At 38.1% G+C, this 22,636-nt stretch overlaps 2 protein-coding genes across 4 annotated transcripts; both read right to left on the reverse strand.

Annotated features, from left to right (window-relative positions):
• Positions 1 to 8,158: 8,158 nt before the first annotated feature.
• On the reverse strand, positions 8,159 to 13,316 carry LOC149380128 (receptor-like protein EIX2). Of its 2 annotated transcripts, none has more exons than XM_089603289.1 (3): positions 13,137 to 13,316; positions 8,904 to 12,218; positions 8,159 to 8,427 (listed from the first exon to the last, which is right to left on the reverse strand). In XM_089603289.1, exons 1-2 carry the CDS (start codon positions 13,295 to 13,297, stop codon positions 8,909 to 8,911), a joined length of 3,471 nt encoding a protein of 1,156 aa, XP_089459415.1. In that variant the 5' UTR covers positions 13,298 to 13,316; the 3' UTR covers positions 8,159 to 8,427; positions 8,904 to 8,908. The 2 variants fall into 2 exon arrangements, with proteins under 2 accessions (XP_089459415.1, XP_089459416.1); XM_089603290.1 differs by having other exon boundaries at positions 8,159 to 8,431.
• Positions 13,317 to 14,130: 814 nt separating this feature from the next.
• Positions 14,131 to 20,087, reverse strand: LOC149380129 (uncharacterized). 2 transcript variants are annotated; one of them, XM_089602272.1, is made up of 3 exons: positions 19,828 to 20,087; positions 15,338 to 18,919; positions 14,131 to 14,236 (listed from the first exon to the last, which is right to left on the reverse strand). In XM_089602272.1, the coding sequence occupies exons 1-2, from the start codon at positions 20,037 to 20,039 to the stop codon at positions 15,343 to 15,345; spliced, it is 3,789 nt and encodes a 1,262-aa protein (XP_089458398.1). In that variant the 5' UTR covers positions 20,040 to 20,087; the 3' UTR covers positions 14,131 to 14,236; positions 15,338 to 15,342. The 2 variants fall into 2 exon arrangements, with proteins under 2 accessions (XP_089458398.1, XP_089458397.1); XM_089602271.1 differs by lacking the exon at positions 14,131 to 14,236 and having other exon boundaries at positions 15,251 to 18,919.
• Positions 20,088 to 22,636: the final 2,549 nt, after the last annotated feature.

The following is a 22,636-nucleotide window of genomic DNA, read 5'->3' on the forward strand; positions in this document are numbered from 1 at the left end:
TTGACTGAGTAAAAGGGACTAGTTTGGTCTTCCAACTTTATACAAGTATTTTAAATAATGTAGTTGATGAGCCTCGAGTAACCCCACAGCATTAAATCCAAGCCCTACGGTTTCAACATTATTGCCTTGGATGCATTTGCAAAACCGTGTCAAGTCATGTAAGATGACAAGGCACCATTGACTTTTACGATGACTTTAGTAATCGTTTGATAATGAAATCGGAGCCTTCCTTAATATACGAAGTATTACATTATTCTCTATTAGTAACATTTGATTTGCATGACGGTCTCGGTTTATAATTCTGTCATTTTTTTTAGGGTTATTAAGTTATACAGCCACGGGATATAGCTCACCTTTCGTGAATTTCTTGTAAATAGCCAAGTTAACTTATTAACAGATTAGTAAAAGACTTATTTAATCCAGCCAAACATGTAAAAAAGGTAGTTAATAGGCTGCCACGTATGCAAGTTGGCTATTTACAAAGTATTTACCAAAGGTTGGCTAATTTACAATTCCTATAGTTTCGGTGGCTTACGTAGTCAATTTTTTGTTTTTTTTATATATTTCTGAATTTCTTTACCACCTAGCATCGTCTATCAGGGCCACAGCTTATAAAAAGTTGATTGTCGATGATTGACCGGTTTGCATTTTACAAAATTTCAGCGACCGTAGAACTGTGACATAGAAAAAACCTTTATAGAGCAGAACAACACAACAGACCACACAAGACACAATACAACATAGATAAATCATACTATATTGAACACGCATTTGGTATCTCTATATATTGTGTACAAGAAGCTCAAGAAATCCTCTCAAGACTTCAAAAAATGCTTCAACAAACGTTGCTTTTAGCCAACTCTGTGGCATGAACTATCACGCCTTCTTTGTATATTTTGTGGACTTAAAAGAGAGAAGATATTTTCTAACATATAAATGGTAGGACTCAACTCCAGAACTTCAATTGCTTGGATTGAGTTTGATTCTTCACTTGTAATTTTCACAAAAAGTTAGCATTCCTTTCCAATATATATTTTAAGAAAATGTGTAAGAACATCAGAGCCACAGGATTTATAAAATAAAAAATAAATAAATAAATAAGCTTTCTATCAGAATGTCAATTCATTGAATCTAGAAGCACGACAATGCAGTAGCACACACAATCATAGAAAAACCACACATAATTTTTCTCTTGTTTATCACATTTTTTCACATTAAAATATTGGGACATTAGAAAATATTGGAACTTATTGCAATTTAGATATCAAACCTGAATTTTAACATAACAAAAATAATAAAACCTGTATGGAGTAGCATAACAATACAGTACGTTAATGGACACAATGCAACATAGAAAAACCACACACTAACTTGCTTTTGTTATCTCTCTATTTAAATATTTCAGAACAAGCTCAATAAAATAGATCTGTTTGCCGTGCTAGCTTTAAGATAACTGCTTTTTGGCATCAATGGTCCAACCTTCTTTGTGTTTTGTGCTGTGCTGACTTGAAGAGAGGAAAAGAAAAACATTAGTAATTAAATATACGCTAATCTGATATTATAATCTATAACTGAAAATACAATATAATGACTTTTCTCATGGAAATTTTAGAGAGTGGAATTGCAATTGAGATATGGAACCTGACGTAAAACTCTGCAGTAACAATAGAAGAAAAAAAATTAAATTGGCGTCATATAAGATGGCTTATGAACTGTAAAGCCGACAAGTTATGTGGAATCGGACCAAACAGTCGGTTGTTTGAAAGGTCAAGAATTTCCAATAACCTCACTTCTCCAATCTGGTTCGGTATTTTTCCTGACAGTTGGTTGTTAGACAAGTTCAAACCATGCAAACAGAAGAGTGACCATAGCTTGGCAGGAAATGACTCCGGTTAGCTTGTTACTTGAAAGATCCATGATGCAATTTTGTGAACTCCAGATCCGATCCTTTAATTTGTCACCACCAAAAGCCTTTCTCTTTTCCAGTCTGGATAATGTGATGTCTCTATTCTACTACCCATTTCAATATACCCCTGAGAACCCGAATTAAGTGGCAGAGCACTACTCATTCCACTGAGATTAGTGAAGCAGCGAGGGATGTCTCCGATTAGATTATTCTGAGCTGAGATCCAAGAACTGTAAGTGCTGAAGATCACATATTGGTAGAGGAATTCTTCCATTCAAAATATTCTTCCGAAGCCTGAGAATCCGTAACGATGAAAGGCTAATCCAAGATTCAGGAGTTCCAAGTTGGTGCAGTTACTCGAGGCTTGTGGAATCTCCCCTTGGAACTTAATTTTGTTGGCATGAAACCTTTTCAGTTTCGAGAGCTGTCCGAATGAGTTTGGAATATTCCCCGAAAGCTTGTTTGAAGATAGATTGATAATAAATAAATATTACACGACAAAATTGTAATTCCTTGAACAGCAACACAGCAAAGAGAAATATTACATGGCTCATAACTTATTTCATCATTGTCACAACTTGATTTCTTATCAAACGCAGACCATACTGGTATTAAATAATATATAGAGTAAAGACTAGAAATGAAGACTGACTTATTAAATGGCCAAGTTTGGTTTTCTTACTTTGAAAAAGTCTAAAACAGTTCAAATTGATGAGCCTCATGAACTTGATTAAATGAGGCACTGAAGTAACCCTACAACATTTAATTCATGCCTAATGCCTACTTATAATACAATCGTAGTTCATGAATCGTATGATAAGGAACGAGAGAGTGTTTGTGAGAAACGTAGAGCTTTTCTCATTTTCTGATTAACCCAATACTGAAATGAAGCAGAGTACTTATACATTCAGTGTTTGTATGTAAAAGACTAAAAAGCCATCGAGGCTGTTATTACAGACAATATAAAAGAGTAAAAACGACATGATAATAAAATGACATAATAACGAGGACTCTAATACGCCCCCGCAAGATGGAACTCATGGCGGCCTGAAGATGTCCTTGAGAGCCATCTTGGAAATGAGAGACCGAAGATCAGATCCAACAACCGGCTTGGTGAGGATGTCAGCAAGCTGCAGACTGGAACGAATGGGCAGGAGCTTCAGAACCTGTCGCTGAAGGCAATCTCGCACAAAATGACAGTCGATCTCTATGTTTTTGGTGCGTTCGTGAAACGAGGGGTTCGAAGCGATGTGCACAGCAGCCTTATTGTCGCAGTACAAGACAGCCGGAGAAGGGCATGGAACAGCAAAATCACGCAACAATTGCTAAAGCCAAATGATCTCAGAGGCAGCCAAAGCAAGTGCACGATACTCGGCCTCGGCGGAGGATCGCGAAACAGTCCCTTGCTTCTTAGACTTCCATGCAATAAGAGAGTCCCCCACAAAAACACAAAAACCAGTGACCGACCGACGAGTGTCAGAGCAAGTGCCCCAATCAGCATCTGAAAAGGCGCGGATCTGAGAAGAAGGTGAGGCCGAATAGAACAGGCCAAGCCCAGGAGTGCCATTTATATAGCGAAGCAGGTGGTGCGCTGCCTGAAGATGTGGGACACGAGGAGCCGAAAGGAATTGGCTCAAAGTATGGACACAAAAGGTGATGTCTGGGCGAGAGATCGTCAAATACAGGAGGCGACCAATCAAACGAAGATAGGATGTAGCATCAGAAAGCAACTCACCGCTGGAGGCAGCAAGGGGAGTTTTTGGATTCATTGGAGACTTCGCAGGCTTGCAGTCCAAGAAATCAAAATCTTCTAACAAATGTAGAGCATACTGTCGTTGAGAGATCACCAAACCAGAAGAGGAACGTGCAACCTCAAGCCCAAGGAAGAACCTCAAATCACCAAGATCCTTCAACTTGAAGCGAGTGCCAAGAAAAGCCTTCACAGCAGCAATGAGGTCCGAATTAGGACCGGCAACAATGATGTCATCGACGTATACAAGCACGACAACAAACTGAAAACCACGTCCCTTAGTGAAAAGAGAGTAATCGGCCTTAGACTGTACAAATCCAAACTGCACTATAGCCTGGGTGAACTTCAAATTCCACTGCCGCGAAGCCTGCTTTAACTCATATATGGACTTGTGAAGACGACAAACGGGTTTGGAACCAGGTGGCAAGGGGTTAGTCGGAGGAGAGTAACCCTGAGGAAGGTCCATGTATACCTCCTCGAACAAGTCTCCATTAAGGAAGGCATTGTTGACGTCCAATTGAGCAAGTTCCCAGCCATGAGAAGCAGCTAAGGCCAGCAAGAGTTTGACCGTGACTAGCTTAGCCACCGGGGAGAAAGTATCCACAAAATCCACAACCTCTTGTTGGTTGTAACCTTTGGCAACTAATTGTGCCTTGTGTCGAGCTAAAGAACCATCTTAATGGAATTTGTTTTTAAAAACCCATTTACAGCCTATAGAGTGCTTACCCGGAGGCAAAGAAACCATCGACCAAGTATGATTAGCGTCCATGGCTGCTAGCTCTTCCTTCATAGCCAAGCACCACTGGTCGTCCTTAGCCGCTTGGTGATAAAACCGTGGCTCAAACACCATGGAAACAGCCATAATGAAGGGATGAAAGGAAGAGGACAAACGAGTATAAGAGAGGACCTTGTCCAGCGAATGTGGGGATGAACGTGCCGGAGCCTCGAGGACTTGATTCAGATGAAAATCAAGTAGCTTCGGGGGTAACCGACTAGGGCGCACGGACGGATGAACAACTTGGGCAAGCGGAGGCTGTTCTGGCGAGCTGGCTGATGGAGACAGCGACAAATCAGGCGTCAGTAAACCAGCACCAGGTGTGTCCTCAATAACCACAGCAGGCAGGGGGCTGCGATCAACAACAAGGCTAGGGTCTGGGGGATCAGCCATAGAGTCGTCAGATGCCCTCGAAAGCACAACTGTCGCAAAGGGATCAGGAATAGAGCTAACAAGCTTGACATCAAGAAAAGGAAAAACCATCTCATGGAAGCTAACATCACGAGACAAGAAAACTTCCTTGGTGTCCAAATCAAATAGCTTGTAGCCCTTAACCCCAGGTGGGTAGCCAATGAACACACAACGACGGGCGCGAGGCGCGAACTTCGTGCGATGGCCTCGAAGAGTGGACGCAAAAGCGAGACAGCCAAACATTCACAAAGAGCTGTAGTCCGGACTCTTATCGAGTAACCTTTGATAAGGAGAAATCCCCTGAAGGACCGGTGTGGGTGTACGGTTGATCAAAAACACTGCTGTGAGAACACAATCGGACAGAATTCAATCGGGATTCACGACTGAAAATAGAGTGTCCGGGCAACATTGAGGATGTGTTGATGTTTCCGTTCAACCACGGAATTCTGCTGGGGAGTTTCGACACACGAGAACTGATGAATGGTTCCTTGTTTGTGGAAAAAATCAGCGAATACCAGTTCCTTCGCATTATCGGAGCGAAAGACTTTAACCACTTTGTTAAATTGTGTAGACACCATTGCACAAAAACTAGGAATCAGTGTATGGACATCAGACTTTGCTCGCATTAAAAAAATCCAACAAAATCGCGAACAATCATCAACCAATGTGAGAAAGTATCTATAACCAGCATAAGAAGGCACATTATAAGGACCCCACACATCGCAGTGAAACAAATCAAACAATGAATCCGATAGATGATTGTTTGCATCAAAAGGAAGTCGTCGTTGTTTGGCAAGAGGACACACAAGACAAGGTAATTTCCTATTACAGTGAGTAATATCCAAAATATTCCTCATAGGTTCCAATTTCTTGAAAGATAAGTGACCCAATCTCCCATGCCAAATCTGCGAAGAAACCTTGTTGACTGTTGAGTGGAGCCCCTGGTCCGAGCTCCTCGACAGCAGGTACAAGTCCGAGACCAGATCACCCTTGCCAATCATTTTCATGCCCTTTGTGTCCTGGATTGTGAAACCATCAACATAGAAGATCACAACAGCCTTTGAATCCTTAGTCAAAGCACTCACTGACAATAGATTGAATTTGAAACCAGGCACCAACAGAACATTCCTGAGTACTAGATCAGGAGTCACTCGCACATCTCCACAGTGATGAACCGGTATAACAGTATGATTAGGGAGTGTAACAGTGGAGTGTGTAAGAGGTTTCAAGTTCATTAACATTCTCTTATCAGAACATATATGCCTAGATGCTCCAGAGTCTATAATCCAATCATATTCGCAAGCCTTAGCATCTGTGCTAATATGAGTGAGTGAGCAATTACCTGACAGGTATGAAGAAACATTGATCTCTGCACTGGAAGACGTCGGAGGTGTGAACGCCATTTGCTGGGACAGCATGTTAATCAGTTGGTGACACTGATCATAAGTCAGCGATGAAGCGCCCTTAGCTCCTTCTCCATGAGAGACTTGTTGTGGCTGCTCGATCAAACTCCTCGAATCAGCACAGTTTGCCTGGCCTTTGAACCTCTTGTGGCCTGGAGGATAGCCGTGAAGCTTGTAGCATTTCTCCATCGTATGACCTTGGAACTTGCAGTGAGTACAGAATGGCTTGTCCTTCTCTTTCTTGTAATTCTTCTTCTGAGAATCATCTCTCACAGCAGCTAGAGCCATAGAATTTGACAAGTCTCCTTGACCGGTTTCAACATATCCAATAGATCTCTGCATTTCCTCCTGAGAAACTAATCCATACACCTTGTTTATTGGAGGCATAGGATCCATGAGCAATACCTGTCCTCTAGTCTGAGCATAACTCTCGTTGAGTCCCATCAGAAAAGACATGACATATTCTTCGTGATAAAACTCATTTAGAGCCTTAGATCCTCCACAGGAGCAATTGCACGAACACGTAGGCTTGTAGTTGTTCAGCTCTTCATGAATCGACTTCAAGTTAGTGAAATACGCACCAACTGACTTCTGATCTTGCTTCAGGTTCGACAATTCACGACGGAGCTGAAAAATCCGTGGCTTGTTGCCTTGCTGAAATCTTTCTTCCAGATCTCGCCAGATCTCATGAGCTGAGTCTGAGAACAGAACACTTGTGGAGATCTCCTTGCTGACGGAGTTAAGCAACCAAGAAATCACCATATTGTTGCTGCGAATCCAAGCATTGTAGGCAGAGATGTTGGATCTCGAAGGTCTCTCTATAGATCCATCAATAAATCCAATTTTGCTCTTCGTCGACAAAGCAATCTTCATTGATCGGCTCCATGAAATGTAGTTCTCACCAGTCAAAAGCTGCGTCACGAGAATCGTTCCAGGATTATCCGAATGATGAAGGAAGTAAGGATTGGAGAGATCTTCATTCGCTGGCTTCTCAGTTACAGAAGTTGCTGAAGACAATTGATCCTCCATTCCTGATCTTCACGTAGATCGTTGTAGAGTCAATAGAGCCAGAAGAATTCACGAACACAATCAATCAAACGATGTAGCGGAAATCAAACGCTCTGATACCATAATACAATCGTAGTTCATGAATCGTATGATAAGGAACGAGAGAGTGCTTGTGAGAAACGTAGAGCTTTTCTCATTTTCTGATTAACCCAATACTGAAATGAAACAGAGTACTTATACATTCAGTGTTTGTATGTAAAAGACTAAAAAGCCATCGAGGCTGTTATTACAGACAATATAAAAGAGTAAAAACGACATGATAATAAAATGACATAATAACGAGGACTCTAATAACTTATTCCACAGCATTGCAAGTTGCAACATTGACAATGGCAAGACACCGTTGACTTGACGATGATTTTGGAGTTCGGTCTTCCTTGATAACGAAATTGGAGCCTTCCTTCATGTTTGAAGCAAGCTAATGCGCTACTAAATTCACACGTTTTAATTAATTCTGTCATTTAACTCATAATCTACAAGACCAAAGATTAAAATCCCGGTGGTCAATAGTTGGCAAATTGTTCTATTTTACAAAAAAAAAAATGTCTAAAAAATACTACGAAATAGCATAACACAATCGAGTACATGTAACACACACTGAACACAATCGTTATGCGTCGCTATTTTATTGTGTACAAGCACAGTTAATTCTTTGGCATGATGATCACACCTCTTTTTTTTTTTTTTTTTTTAAAAACTAACTTTTACAAATTGGTAACAGTACCAAATCTGATGAGTATCGGTAATTTCTATCTATTTTCTATACACAATTTTAAATGACTACTCCTATCATACTTGTATATAAAATGACTTTTTTTCAAAATTGAAATATGGTGTATCCTCTTTTATAAATCAAAATGTATCCTCTTTATAAATCAAAATGTCATTCACTGAAATAGAAAATTACAAGAAAGAAAAGGAAACCATCTATATAATAGCAGAACAATACAACACATTTTTAGACACAATGCAACATAGATAAACCACACATTAAGTAATTGTTATTCAACAAGCTCAATAGATTTCCACGAGACTTGAAAAGCTGCTTCAATTTAAGTTGCTACAGCCCAACTCTTTGGCATGAATGATCCAAACCTTCATCTGACGTGCCGTGCTGACTCGAAGACAGAAAAAAATAAATACTATTAGTAACTGAAATCACACTTATGTAATATCAGATTATCAATCAATCTAAATCAATATACTGGTTTTTCTTTTGTTCCGCATAATGTTTTTTCACATTGAGATTCAAGTGTGTGGAAGTTGCAATTGAAATATGAGACCTAAAATTAAACTCTGCAGTAACAATATCACACATTTAATAATTGGCCTCACATAAGAAAGAAACTGATAAAATAAAGAGAGAGAAAAAAAACAATAGTTGGGAAAAATTATCAGCAATAGATGTTACATGAGACAACACACTAGACTGTTCAAACACCTGATCAAACTTGAAACGAATGATTCACAATAAATAAGGAATTACTTTACTTCGACAAACATTAATTAGAACAAGATAATTTGAAACAGAAATCCCAAACATAACCAAAATAAAAAAAAAAATTAATCAGTATAGAATAGAAATCTTACATTGATCAAGTCCTCTGCAGTCTCTGCTTCAGCCTTGCTACTTTGATCGCAATCATCGCAAGAATCCATTCCTTTTTTTCCTCAGCGAAGCGGAAGTAAGCGATTCTCCAATTCTTCATGAAAATGAGGGTCCCGATAACTCCCCATAAACCCAACGCATATCCAGTCGTAACGACGAACCAGAACAGTATCTTTTCCTTCTTCGTGTCCTCTCCATTTTCATGGCCAGGGGTGATTGGAGGTTGAACTGTGTCGCCACATTTCTTTGGCAGTGGATCTCCACAGAGTTTAGCATTACCGGCATATATTGATGGATCTGTGAGAGTTTGAAGCTGATGGCCTTCCGGAATTCGCCCCGAAAAGTCGTTGTTTGACAAGTTGAGATGGCTAATGAACTGTAAAGCCGAAAAGTTCTGTGGAATCGGACCAAACAGTCGGTTGTTTGAAAGGTCAAGCGTTTCCAAAGATTTCAGTTCTCCGATCCGGTTTGGTATTTTTCCAGACAGTTGGTTGTTAGACAAATCTAGACCATGTAAGCCAGAGAGAAGACATAGCTCCTCGGGAATAACTCCAGTTAGCTTGTTATTTGAAAGATCCATGTTGTGAAGAAGTTTGAGCTGCAATTTTGTGAACTCGAGATCTAATCCCTTCGTCGCCACCGAAATCCTTTCCCTGCTCCAGTCTGAATCACTTGATGTCAATACTCTACTTCCGTCTAAATCACCGGATCTAACCCATTGAGAAGTACTCCAGTCTGAATCGCTAAATTCCAAAGTTTCATAGTCGTCAAGAGGACCCGAATCAAGTGGCAGTGCACTACTCATTCCACTGAGACTGCCAAAGCAAACAGGGATGTCTCCGATTAGATTATTCTCAGCAAGATCTAAGATCTGTAAGCGATGAAGATTACACAATTGTAGAGGAATTCCTCCATCCAACATATTCTTTCGAAGCCTGAGAATCCGTAACCACCAAAGGCTGTTTCCAATCCAGGTTGGTATGGATCCCGAAAAATTGTTCCCACCGAGATCCAGGAGTTCCAAGTTGGTGCAGTTTCTCAAGGCTTGTGGAAGCTCCCCTTGGAAGTGATTATTGTCGGCATGAAACCTTTTCAGATTTGAGAGCTGTCCGAATGAGTTCGGAATATTCCCCGAAAGCTTGTTCGATGATAGATTGATAACAAATAAATATTTCATTTTGTTCCAACAACGCGGTATTTCACCAGATAACTCGTTCTCTGATAGATCTAGAACTTGCAGATCCACCAACTTGCACAATGAGTTTGGGACTGAACCACTTATCAGGTTGTTTCCTAGAAGGAGTGTACCTAATTCCGAATGCTTATTACCAATATCCGCTAAAGGATTGCCAGTGATTTTGTTTTTGGAAAGATCCAAATAGTAAAAAGATCCAAACATGGGCCAAGTTGGAAAATCTCCAGAGATACTAGAATTTGATAAATCGAGAATTTTGATTCCTTGTTGTGTCTGAATCCACGGAGGAAACCGAGACCCAACCACACAAGATGACATGCTTAAAACTGAAAGACTGAAAGGAGGAATCCAATCAGATTTGAAGTTGCATTTCAGATGGTTGGCACCAATGGAGATGCTATCTAAACTTGAAAGGTTGGCTAAGTGACGTTCCGAGAAAACTCCTTCCAAGGAATTAGAAGAAATATCCAAACTCTTTAGGTTTACTAGCTGTCCTATGCTCTCTGGAACATGTCCACTCAAATTATTACTTGCGAGATCTAAATTTCTCACGGAAAAAATTCCCAACAATGATTTTGGAATACTTCCGTTCAATTTGTTATGTGACAAATCCAGGGACTTCAACGCAACCAGATTCCCCAATGATTGTGGAATTGAATCACTCAGAAGATTATGTGAAAGATCTACTCGCTTCAAGACTAGCAAACTCCCCAATGAATGTGGGATTGAACCACTCAATTGATTATGTGAAAGATCAAGAGACTTCAAATTTGTAAGCTGCCCAAACCAATCCGGAATGCTTCCACCAATTAAGTTATACCCTAAATACAGACCCTCTAAAGCATAACCGTTGGCACATCTTGACAAACTCGCGTTGTTATTTGACACTTCATGACTACCCAACTTGTTATCCGTCATATCCAACGACTTTGCATAACAAGCTGTATATAAAAATGAAAACAGTCCCCCTTCAACTCTATCAAATTCGTTCCCGGAAAGGTCCAACTCTAGAAGTGTCTTAGAGTTAACCAACGAAATAGGAACAGTGGAATTAATCTTATTACCTGAAAGATGAACTGATCTAAGGGAAGTCATGTTGTGAAAGGCTTTGGGAATTGCTCCGACGAGCCTATTAGCTGAAAGACCTAGGGATTGGATGCTCGAAAGGAATGTGGAATTCAGAGAAGCGGTATCAAAGTGAATGTTTCCGATTTGACAACGGTGTAAGGTCAAGTGTAGAAGAGAGGGAAGTTCACTGAGAACGCGCATCAGATCAAACGCCTCACTGAAATCAGCACCACTCAAGTCAAGGTGTTGCAGAGACGAGAGATTTGAAAGCCCCTTATAATCGTTCAATCCACCACGTCGTTGAGAACTAAGATCAAGTTCTCTAAGTAAATTCATGCTTTGAATAGCCTTGGGAATTTGGCCACCAATTTTATTTTCGGTCAGATCCAAGAACCTCACGCTTGATAGGAATGTGGAATTCTGAGCAGCAACATCAAAGTGAATGTTTTGGATTTCGCAGCCTGTTAAGGCCAGGCGTTGAAGAGAGGGAAGTCCACTGAGCGCGGGCATCAGATTCAACGCCTCGCTCAGATTCGCACGGCTAATGACAAGCTGTTGCAAAGATGAAAGACTCGAAACCCACCGGAGATTTCTAGCGTGTAGTGGGGAGCTACCAAGATCAAGAACTTGCAAGCTGGTAAGGTTACCTAATTGATGGGGAATCATTCCTCCGAACCATGAACGAGAGAGATTGAGGTATTTGAGATTCTTGAATGAGCCAAAGAAGTCTGGAATTCGAATTCCGGCGAAGCTGTTTCCGCTCAGGTCCAAGTACTCTAAATGTTTCAGCTCCGTTAGACTAGAATCAACCTTGAGTGCTGATAATTGCTCATCGTAAAAATCGTCGTTCAAGTCTGCTGCGCGGAGATCGAGCTTGACAACGCGACCAGTGGCATTATTGCAAGTCACGCCTCTCCACTCGCAGCAATCTTCACCGCTCCAATTGGCCAGTCGGTTCGAAGGGTCAGAGAAACTTCGTTTCAGCTTCATCAGAGCCTGTCGCTCTCCTTCGATACATCCAGATGTCGATTTTCTGCATAAATCACTGTTAGCCAAGCTTCTACCATTTTTCCACCAAAAGAAGTTTGATGTCTTTACAAATATTCATTGATCTTTTCTATATATATTCATTCACAAATACGTGTATGCTTTAAAGTTTAAATTCAGTTTTTTCAACGGAGGATATGTATGAACTAGGCGGCGGAAAAAACCTGTGAAATTTCACTGGTCCGATCCGATCCGATTAATACTTTTACACAGTCCGGTGCGGTTTAAAAATTTTAAATCACGGTTTAGATCGGACCGCACCGACTAATACTTAAAAAAATTAATAAAAAATATGTTTAAAATGGTTCGATCTAAAACGATTCAAAACGGTCTATAAGTGAACCGGACCGGTTATTATTTAAAAAAAAATATAAATAAAAAAAAAGTTAAAATAAAACGGTCCGATCTAAAACGATCTGAAACAGTTTAAACCGGACCGGACTTTTTTAACCGGTTTGGTCCGGTCCGATTTTATTTTTTTCAAACCGTTTAGATCAATCCGATTTTATTTTTTGACCTGTTTTAAACCGGATCGGACTGTGCACACCTCCTAGTATGAACTATATAGAGGGGAAAAAAAACAAAAACAAAAAAAACACGAGCTGTAATTTTTAATTGACCATGCATTAAATTGCAATCATAACTTTAATTAGATAAATTTCTATATTGAAAATTAATCGGCAAGATATCAGCATAAAACTTCTAAATTTGATTTTAAATTATTAATGTTTCCTGAAGTTTGGTAACCGAATGGTTTGGTTATAATAATAGTACCTAACAAGTCACTAAAAGAAGAGCATTATACTAAAGCAAATCATCACAGTCTTTTCTACGCTTCAAATTATTTCAAATAAAGGGAGAAAAAAAAATTATTTGCTCCTTAATAAAAGAGATTGAGACTAACTGGTTTGAAGGATCTTCGAAACTCTGTTTGAGCTTGAACGGAGTTTGTTTCTGTCCCTCTATCACACCCAAGGTAGAGTTTGTGCACACACAAAATTGTAATTCTTTGAACAGCAACACAGCAAAGAGAAATATTACACGGCTCATAACTTCTTTCATCATTGTCACAACTTGATTTCTTATCAAACGCAGACCATACTGGTATTAAATAATATATATAGTAAAGACTAGGAATGAAGACTGACTTATTAAATAGCCAAGTTTGGTTTTCTTACTTTGAAAAAGTCTAAAACAGTTCAAATTGATGAGCCTCGTGAACTTGATTAAATGAGACACTGAAGTAACCCTACAACCAGGCCCGGCCCAAGGGGGGGGGGGGGGGGGCGAGAGGGGCAAAGGCCCAAGGCCCCATCTGAAAAAAGGTCCCAAAATTTCGAAAAAATTATTACCTCAAATATCGTATTTTAAAACTAATTTCTGATAGTTGTTTTTATTCCGAGAATACCTTATTTAATTCTAAGAATATCTCATTTACTGTTTTTCTCTTCTTTAAACTTGCTTCAAGTGTGATAATTACAATACGTATCTTATTTTTAAAATACAATATATCAATTTTCATTCTTTTTCTAATAATATATTTTTCTATTATAACATCTTAGTTTCCAATTTTTTTTCTCTTATTAATCAGTGTTTTAAATAATTTTACCATATTCAAACTAAAAAAAAATTGTGATTTGAAATTAATAAGATAAAAAAAAGACCAAAAGACAAAAAAAAAATTACTTTCATGTTAATTAATTTTTTTTTTTTTTGGGATGACTGAAAGAAAAAAAAAATTAGACCCCTTTTTTTTCTTCGCCCAGGGCTCCCGATTTAGTTGAGTCGGCTCTGCCTACAACATTTAATTCATGCCTAATGCCTACTTATTCCACAGCATTGCAAGTTGCAACATTGACAATGGCAAGACACCGTTGACTTGACGATGATTTCGGAGCTCGGTCTTCCTTGATAACGAAATTAGAGCCTTCCTTCATGTTTGAAGCGAGTTAATGCGCTACTAAATTCACGCGTTTTAATTAATTCTGTCATTTAACTCATAATCTACAAGACCAAAGATTAAAATGCCGGTGGTCAATAGTTGTCAAATTGTTCTATTTTACAAAAAAAAAATGTCAAAAAAATCATCACGAAATAGCATAACACAATCGAGTACATGTAAGTAACACACACTGAACACACTATAATGCATACGCTTTATTTTGTACAAGCACAGTTAATTCTTTGGCATGATGATCACACTTTATTTTTAAAAAAAATAATAATAATAATAATAATAATAATAATAATAATAAAAAATAAATAAAAAAACACTAACGTTTACAATTTGGAAATAGTATCTAATCTGATCAGTAATTTCTGTACACAATTTTAAATGACTATACACCTATCATACTTGGGGATCCCTCATACTTGTATATAAAATGACTTTTTTTCGGAACTGAAATATGGGACATTGACAACATTGGGCCTTTATCCAATGTCACAGTTGAGGTATTGAACATGAATTTCAACAGAATAAAAAACAAAATAAACTCAGAATTAGCGTTTATAAAGGAGTTGAAAATAAGAGCAAAAACCTGATCGAGCTTGAAACAAAGTTTAAATTCAATTTCTCTGCTTCAGCCTTGCAAATCGGACCACAGCCATTGCAAGAATCCATTTCTTTTTCTCGTCAACGAAGTGGAGGTAATTGATTCTCCAGTTTTTGAAAACCAGAGTCCCAATAATTCTCCTTAAAACCAACGCATAAGCATATATATTCCTTCTATTTATATATACTTATATTGTTTGCTGCTTTTATTCTAGACAACCTTTCGTGCTTGTCTCTAATTAACGATGACAAATACACAGCAATTCTTATTCCAACAACAGTTCAACGAACAACTACAGCTTTACTAAAAAAAAGCATCATAATCAGCACCATATCAAATCTTTTCCAGTATGTATTAAGATTGTAACATATGACTTTCCAAAAACCAGATCGCACTTGAAATAAAGGACTCGCAACAAATGAAAACATTGCACTCTGACAAACATACATCAGAGCAAAATTACTCAGAATCAAAATCCAAATAACACAAAAAAAAAAATGAGAAAAACAAGTAAAATAAACACTCCATCAGTACAGGAAAGCATTCTTACAATGATCAAGTCCACTGCATTCTCCGCTTCAGCCTTGCTACTTTGATTGCACTCATCGCAAGAATCCATTCCTTTTTGTCCTCAGCAAATCGGAAGTAAGCGATTCTCCAGTTCTTCTTGAAAACCAAAGTCCCGATTACTACCCATAAACCCAACGCATATCCAGTTGTAACAACGAACCAAAACAATATCTTTTCCTTCTTCGCGTCGTCTCTGTTATCTCCCTTTTCATGCCCAGAGCTGATCGGAGGTTGGACCGAGTCGCCACATTTTTTTGGCAGTAGATCTCCGCAGAGTTTAGAGTTGCCAGCATATATTGATGGATCTGTGAGAGTTTGAAGCTGATTGCCTTCCGGAATTCTTCCCGACAAGTCGTTGTTTGACAAGTTGAGGTGGCTTAAGGAATGCAAAGCCGACAAGTTCTGTGGAATCGGACCAGACAATCGGTTGTTTGAAAAGTCAAGAGTCTCCAACGACTTGAGTTCTCCAATCTGGATTGGTATTTTGCCCGACAATTGGTTGTTTGACAAATTCAAACCATGCAAACCAAAGAGAGAACATAGCTCGGCGGGAATAACTCCGGTTAGTTTGTTACTTGAAAGATCCATGATGTCAAGAAGTCGGAGCTGCAATTTTGTGTACTCGAGATCTGATCCTTTTGTCACTACCGGAAGTCTTTCTCTTTTCCAGTCTGGATCATTGGCGCCAGGAATTGGTGTCAGTCCTGGGCTCACTGTGACTGAATTGTCTGGATCAAGTGGCAGAGCAGTCTTCATTCCACTGAGATTGCCGAAGCAAACAGGGATGTCTCCGATTAGATTATTCTCAGCAAGATCCAAGATCTGTAAGCGATGAAGATCACATATTTCCTTGGGAATTCCTCCATCCAACATATTCTTTCGAAGCCTGAGAATCTGTAACGTCGAAAAGCTTTTTCCAAACCATGGTGGTATAAACCCCGAAAAAGCATTCTCACCAAGATCCAAAAGTTCCAAGAGGGTGCAATTTCTCAAAGCTCGTGGAATCTCCCCTTGGAACTTATTTTTGTTGACATGAAGCCTTTTCAGATTCGAGAGCTGTCCGAATGAGCTTGGAAAACCACCCGAAAGCTTGTTCGATGATAGATTGATAACAACTAAAGATTGCATTTCTTTCCAACAATGTGGCATTTCACCTGCTAACTCGTTTTCAGACAGATCTAGAACTTGCAAACCTCCCAACTTGCACAATGAGTTTGGGATCGAACCACTTATCAAGTTATTGCCAAGAATGAGTGTACTTATGATGAGAAAATTATCAGCAACATTTGCTAATGGATTTCCGATGATGTGGTTGTTGGAGAGATCCAAATAGGAAAGATACATGGGTTGAGGCCAAGTTGGTAAAGCTCCAGAGATATTGGAATTTGAGAAATCAAGGACCCTGATATATTCTTGTTTGTGAATCCAAGGGGGAAACTGAGACGCGATAACACAAGATGACATGTTAAGTGTATCTAGAGTACTGAAAGGTGGAATCCAATCGGATTTGAAGTTGCAGGTCATATGGTTGGAGCTAATGGTGATGGTATATAATTTGGAAAGGTTGGCCAAGTGATGTTGAGAGAAAACTCCACCCAAGGAATTATGAGAAATGTCCAAACTCATCAGGTTTACAAGTTGACCTATGCTCTCAGGAACATGTCCACTCAAGTTATTATTTGAAAGATCCAAAGACGACAAGGAAACAAGTCCCGATAATGATTTCGGAATACTCCCCTTCAATTGATTGTGTGAAAGATCTAGGGACTCCAACGCTAGCAAGCTCCCCAGTGATTGTGGAATTGAATCTCTCAATTGATTATATGAAAGTTCCAGAGATTTCAAGGCTGACAGACTCCCCAATGATTGTGGAATTGAATCACTTAATTTATTATGCGAAAGATGCAGAGACCCCAAGGCTAGAAGATTACCGAATGAATGTGGAATTGTACCACTTAGTTGATTATCTGAAAGATCTAGAGACTCCAAGGCTACCAGACTCCCCAATGATTGTGGAATTGAGTGACTCAATTGATTACCTGAAAGATCTAGAGACTCCAAGGCTAGCAGACTCCCCAATGAATGTGGAATTGAATCATTCAATTGATTATCGGTAAGATCTAACACCCTTAACTTTGACAATTTACCGAAAGACAAAGGAATTGGACCAGACAATGAATCAGCACAAAGCCTAAGATGTTTCAAATTCGTCAACTGCCCAAACCAATCTGGAATATTCCCACCAATTTGATTATATTCTAAAGACAGAAACTCTAAATCATAACCATTGATGCAACTTGATAAGCTCTTATTGCTTATCAAGACCTCTCTACCAAAGTTGTTATTTGACAAATCCAGCGACTTTGCTGAACAGGCTTTATTTATAATTGAAATCAATCCACCTTCAACTCTATCAAACTTGTTCCCAGAAAGGTCAAGATTTAACAGTGTCGCGTGATTAACCAATGAAAGAGGAACGGAGGAGTTAAACTTATTATGTGAAATATAAAAGGAACTAAGGGAAGTCATGTTGTGGAAGGCTTTGGGAATTGGTCCGACAAACAGATTGGAGGAGAGATCTAGGGATTGGACGCTCGAAAGAAATGTGGAATTTATGGAAGCAGTAGAGAAGTGAATATTTTGGATTCCAGAATCTTTTAAGGTCAGGTGTAGGAGAGAAGGAAGTTCACTGAGCACGGGCATCAGATCAAATGCCTCACTGAAACTGGCTCCGCTCAAGTCAAGTTGTTGCAGAGACGAGAGACTTGAAAGCCCCTTATAACCGTTCAATCCATCGCTTTCTTGATAACTAAGATCGAGTCCTCTTAGCGAAGTAAGGTTGTGAAAAGCTTTGGGAATTTCACCTTCAATTTCATTGCCCTTCAGATCAAGGAATCGGATGCTTGCAAGGAATGTGGACTTCGTGGAAGCAGTATCAAAGTGAATGTTTTGAATACCACAATGTTGTAAGGTCAGGCGTCGAAGAGAGGGAAGTTCACTGAGCACATGCATCAGATCAAATGCCTCGCCCAAGTCAACACCGCTCATGTCAAGGTGTTGCAAAGATGAAAGACTCGAGACCCACCGAAGATTGCTTGCGTGTAATTGTGATCCACTGGAAGAATAGTGATCACTAAGATCAAGAACTTGCAAGTTGGTAAGATTACCTAATTGATGGGGAATCTTTCCTTCAAATCCAGCGTGTGAGAGATTAAGATATGTGAGATGGTTGAAGGAGCCAAAGAAATCGGGAATCCGAGTTCCGTTGAAGTTGTTTCCACTCAGGTCCAAGTGCTCCAAATGTTTCAACTCTGTTAGACCATAGTCAACCTCGACCGCGGATAGCTGATCCTTGTAAGCGTATTCAAGGACAAAATAATAATATGGCGCGCTGAGATCGAGCTTGACAACATGACCCGTCAGTTTGTTGCAACTCACGCCTTTCCACTCACAGCAATTTTCGCCTCTCCAACTGACCAGCCGGTTCGAAGGGTCGTCAAAACTTTGCTTCAGCTTCATCATACCTTGTCGCTCTCCTTCGATGCATCTAGATTTCTGTTTTCTGCATAAACGTAGTTGTATTCCTTATTTTGTATTAGCCGAGTTTCTGTAATTTTTTCACCAATAGTTTGGTCTAATTCTATATATTAAACATATTACCAGCGGAACGCAGGTCGTGTCATTTCCTACTGAAGTTGTATATATATATATATATATTTTTTTTTGTTTATATTGCAGATAGTCAGCTACCATATTACCATAAAACTTCAATTTTCACCAATAGTTTGGTCTAATTCTATATATTAAACATATTACCAGCGGAACCCAGGTCGTGTCATTTCCTACTGAAGTTATTTATATTGCAGATAGTCAGCTACCATATTACCATAAAACTTCAATTCCTATTACTTTCAAGGGATTATTATTTTTCAAGTTTTTAATCGTTTTTCTTCAGTCATTATTATTATTTTTTTTTTTTCTTGAGTTGTTTTCTGCCTTTTTAAAAAAATAAAAAAAAAAACTCGAAAAATATATTAAAAAGAGGAAAAAAGAAAGCTTCTACTATGAAGAAGCAAAATACAAGCTAGAGAACACTAGGCCAATCTCTAGAAAGATCGAAAAGGCTAAAAGATCTGAAATCAGGATCGAGAGTCGCCAGCCAAAATCCTATAGACCGGAACAAGTGATCCCAAAAACTATCGAAGCAAACAGGAGCTTCTTCAAAAATACATTTGTTAAAACTATTTATTTTTCCTTATAAAACTGTTAATGTTTAATTATTATGAACCATATAAACCATTTGATATGAACTAAAAATTAATCAAGTAAGAGACTCTTAAGCATATAAAAGTATAAGCAGTCTGTTGATAAACAATGATGTATAACCTAAGCAAACCATCACCCTTTTTCTACGTATGATAAATTCAAATAAAGGATTTATTTATTGCTCCATATATATAAGAGACTAACCGGTTTGGAGGATCTTTGAAACTCTGTTTCAGCTTGTGCGGAGTTTGTCTCTCGTCCTCTATCCAGTCGAAGGTTGAGTTCGTGCATACACATATTTGTACTCCTTTGACCAACAATACAGCAAAGAGTAAAAATCCAGGGCTCATAACATTTTTCATCATTGTCACCATTATATTTCCTATGAAACTCAGATCACGCTGGTGTGTGTACATATATATATATGAGATATATATGTTAGAGATTTTAAATAAAGATTGACTGATTGAAGGTGACTAGTTTTGTCTTCCTACTTTGAAAAGGTTTTAATTCTTGCCCAATGGTTACTCCAAAACATTGTCTTTTAAAGTATATGCAACATTGACTCAAGTCAACTACAATGACAAAACGCTGTTGACTTGACAATGACTTTCGTAGTCGTTGATAATGAAATTAGAAGTTTCCTGGATGTTTTAAATTGGTGCTATTGTCCCCACTATTTAATTATTTAAATTAAAAAAACAAATTAGTAGTGATGTTTGACAAAGTATTACAATATGCACAAGTGGAAATCTTGGTTTTGTACACTTTTTCTTAATTTCTTTACCACCATTCTTCTATTAAGACAAACCTTGGTATAAAGATACTTGACATTATTATAAAAGACAGCCTTATAAATGGTCGTGTATTATTGACTGACCTTGATGAAAATCATGAAATGACGAAGTACTTCTTACGTAACTTGTGGGAAAAAATTCAATAAAAAGCTTATGGGTATTCGGTCCCCGAACGTGAAAGGTAGTTGCAGCTTGGCTCTAATATTTTATATTTTTTTAATATTCGCATCCACACTTGATTTTTTTTTTTCCTGCGCAATTTCTCTGATGACGTAGATTTTCATTTTTGTTCTTAAAGAACATTACATGTTAACTAATTTCCATGCGTATTTTAACAATATTGGTGATCATTTCATAAAATATTCTATTGAACTAAGAAGTTATGTTAAAAGACAACCTGTATTTTAATAACTATTGACATTTTAAGGTACATATTGAAAACTAATTATGTATAATGGATGTGCAATATTTAATTGACAAAATGAGTTTGGAATTTAGAAAATGAACTGCGGATGTCAAATATCAATCGGCAACAGAGGTAACGCCAAAGAGAAAGTTTGAGAGCCAAAGTATGATTGTTTTTGTGCTCTTTGATTTTAAAAAATTAACAAAAAAACGTCCGTGTAAATTATAAAATCAAGATAATTTAGTCATTTTGTTACATTTTCAACTAAAAATCATCTCAATTTGAATATCCAATATTAAATTTGAGATCATACGTGAAATGTTTTAAATAACAAAATTATATGATCATTTTTTAGTTTTTTTTTATTTTTAAAGAATGACTACACTTGCATGACTTTTTATAGGGTAGTGCCAATAGACAATTTATTCTAGTAGAATCCTAGAACCTCTGATCAACGACTTCAAACAGCATTTTAAGAGTTGATTGAAGCAAATGTTTTCTTATAAGGCATATACTTTTGCAATTACCTGCCCAATTATTGGTGATACCAGAGCCTTATAGCCAGCCTTACCTTCTAGGCTTGGCGTTGTGGGGTCTGAAATTTAACATAACACACGCATAATACACACACAAAAAAACGACTATAAAGAATAGGAGTTAAAATAAATAAATCCAAGAAGAGAAATATTCAGCGATTTGTGACCTGAGAAATAATCAGCAATGCAAGAACACAAAGATTGTGACCTGACTATAAAAAAAAAAAAAATAAAAAATAAAAAAAATAAAAAAAAATACCTAATCGAACATGAAACAAATGGTTCACTATAAATGTAGACCTTAAATTTCAACAAGCAATATTAAAAATAAAATAAAATAAAATAAAAAAAAGGATAATTTCAGACTGATCCTTTGTATCACCAGTGGAAGCCTCTCTGTCCATCCTTGATCATCGTTTCTAGGTTTTTATTGGATAGCCGTTAATATGACCTGAACCCGAACTACAAGTGATGAAGATTTGTACACGAATTTTTCCAATCCAGGTTGGTAAAATGCCACAAGGATCAGAAGTTATTCATGTTTGTACATAACCTTTTTGCAGATTCGAGAGCTGTCCATGTGAGCTTGAAGTTTCCCCCAAAACTTGTTCGACCAAAAATCTGATTATAATCAAATATTGTGTTTCTTTCCTACAACACGGTATTCGCTTAGATAAACTGTTCTTTCAGAGATCTAAAACTTGCGAATCTCCCATCTTGCGAACGGAGTTTAAGATTGTACCCACTTTCCAAGAAGTGAATCCATGTTCGGAAGGTTATCAGCAATATCTGCTTAAGGATTTCAACTATATGGTCATTGGAGAGGTACATATAGGTAAGAGATGAGACAATCGAGCAATTTGAGGCCATACAAAACATAGTTGTATGTTAGTGCTCCTCTAAATATATCTATATTAGAGGATTTCTCAGGTCATACTATATGTACCTGATTTCCTGAGTCATAATTGGACATGCCTATGCCAGAGGTCGACAACGTCATTTTTGTTTTCCTTGCTTCCATTCCAAGAATCACTGAAAGGAAGATTGACAAATGCTGAGAAACTTTCCTACAATCATCGCCACATACAATGGCATGGGCCGCAAGATTCAAATTTTCTCTATCTGACCAACCAGTCTTAGAATCTTCACTGATCTCGATCCACCTGAAATCAGAAGTTATATCACTACCAAGTCCTCTTGATCTGACCAATCGGTCTTCGAATCTTCATAAGAACTTACATCACGATCGAATAAAAAAAAATTTAAAAAGAATC

This window comes from Urtica dioica, chromosome 12 (assembly GCF_054948205.1).
Source record: "Urtica dioica subsp. dioica isolate 48M chromosome 12, U.dioica_male_clone48M_v1_H2, whole genome shotgun sequence".
Taxonomy (NCBI): Eukaryota; Viridiplantae; Streptophyta; class Magnoliopsida; order Rosales; family Urticaceae; genus Urtica; species Urtica dioica.

Bases quoted from the DNA above. Each gene is read 5' to 3' on its own strand.
- LOC149380129 (XM_089602272.1), bottom strand. From the start codon at position 20,039: ATGTACACACACCAGCGTGATCTGAGTTTCATAGGAAATATAATGGTG. The intron at 18,920-19,827 runs GTTAGTCTCTTA...ACGTTTATGCAG, and splicing joins TTCAAAGATCCTCCAAACCG to AAAACAGAAATCTAGATGCA.
- LOC149380128 (XM_089603289.1), bottom strand. From the start codon at position 13,297: ATGATGAAAGAAGTTATGAGCCGTGTAATATTTCTCTTTGCTGTGTTG. The intron at 12,219-13,136 runs GTTAGTCTCAAT...TGATTTATGCAG, and splicing joins TTCGAAGATCCTTCAAACCA to AAAATCGACATCTGGATGTA.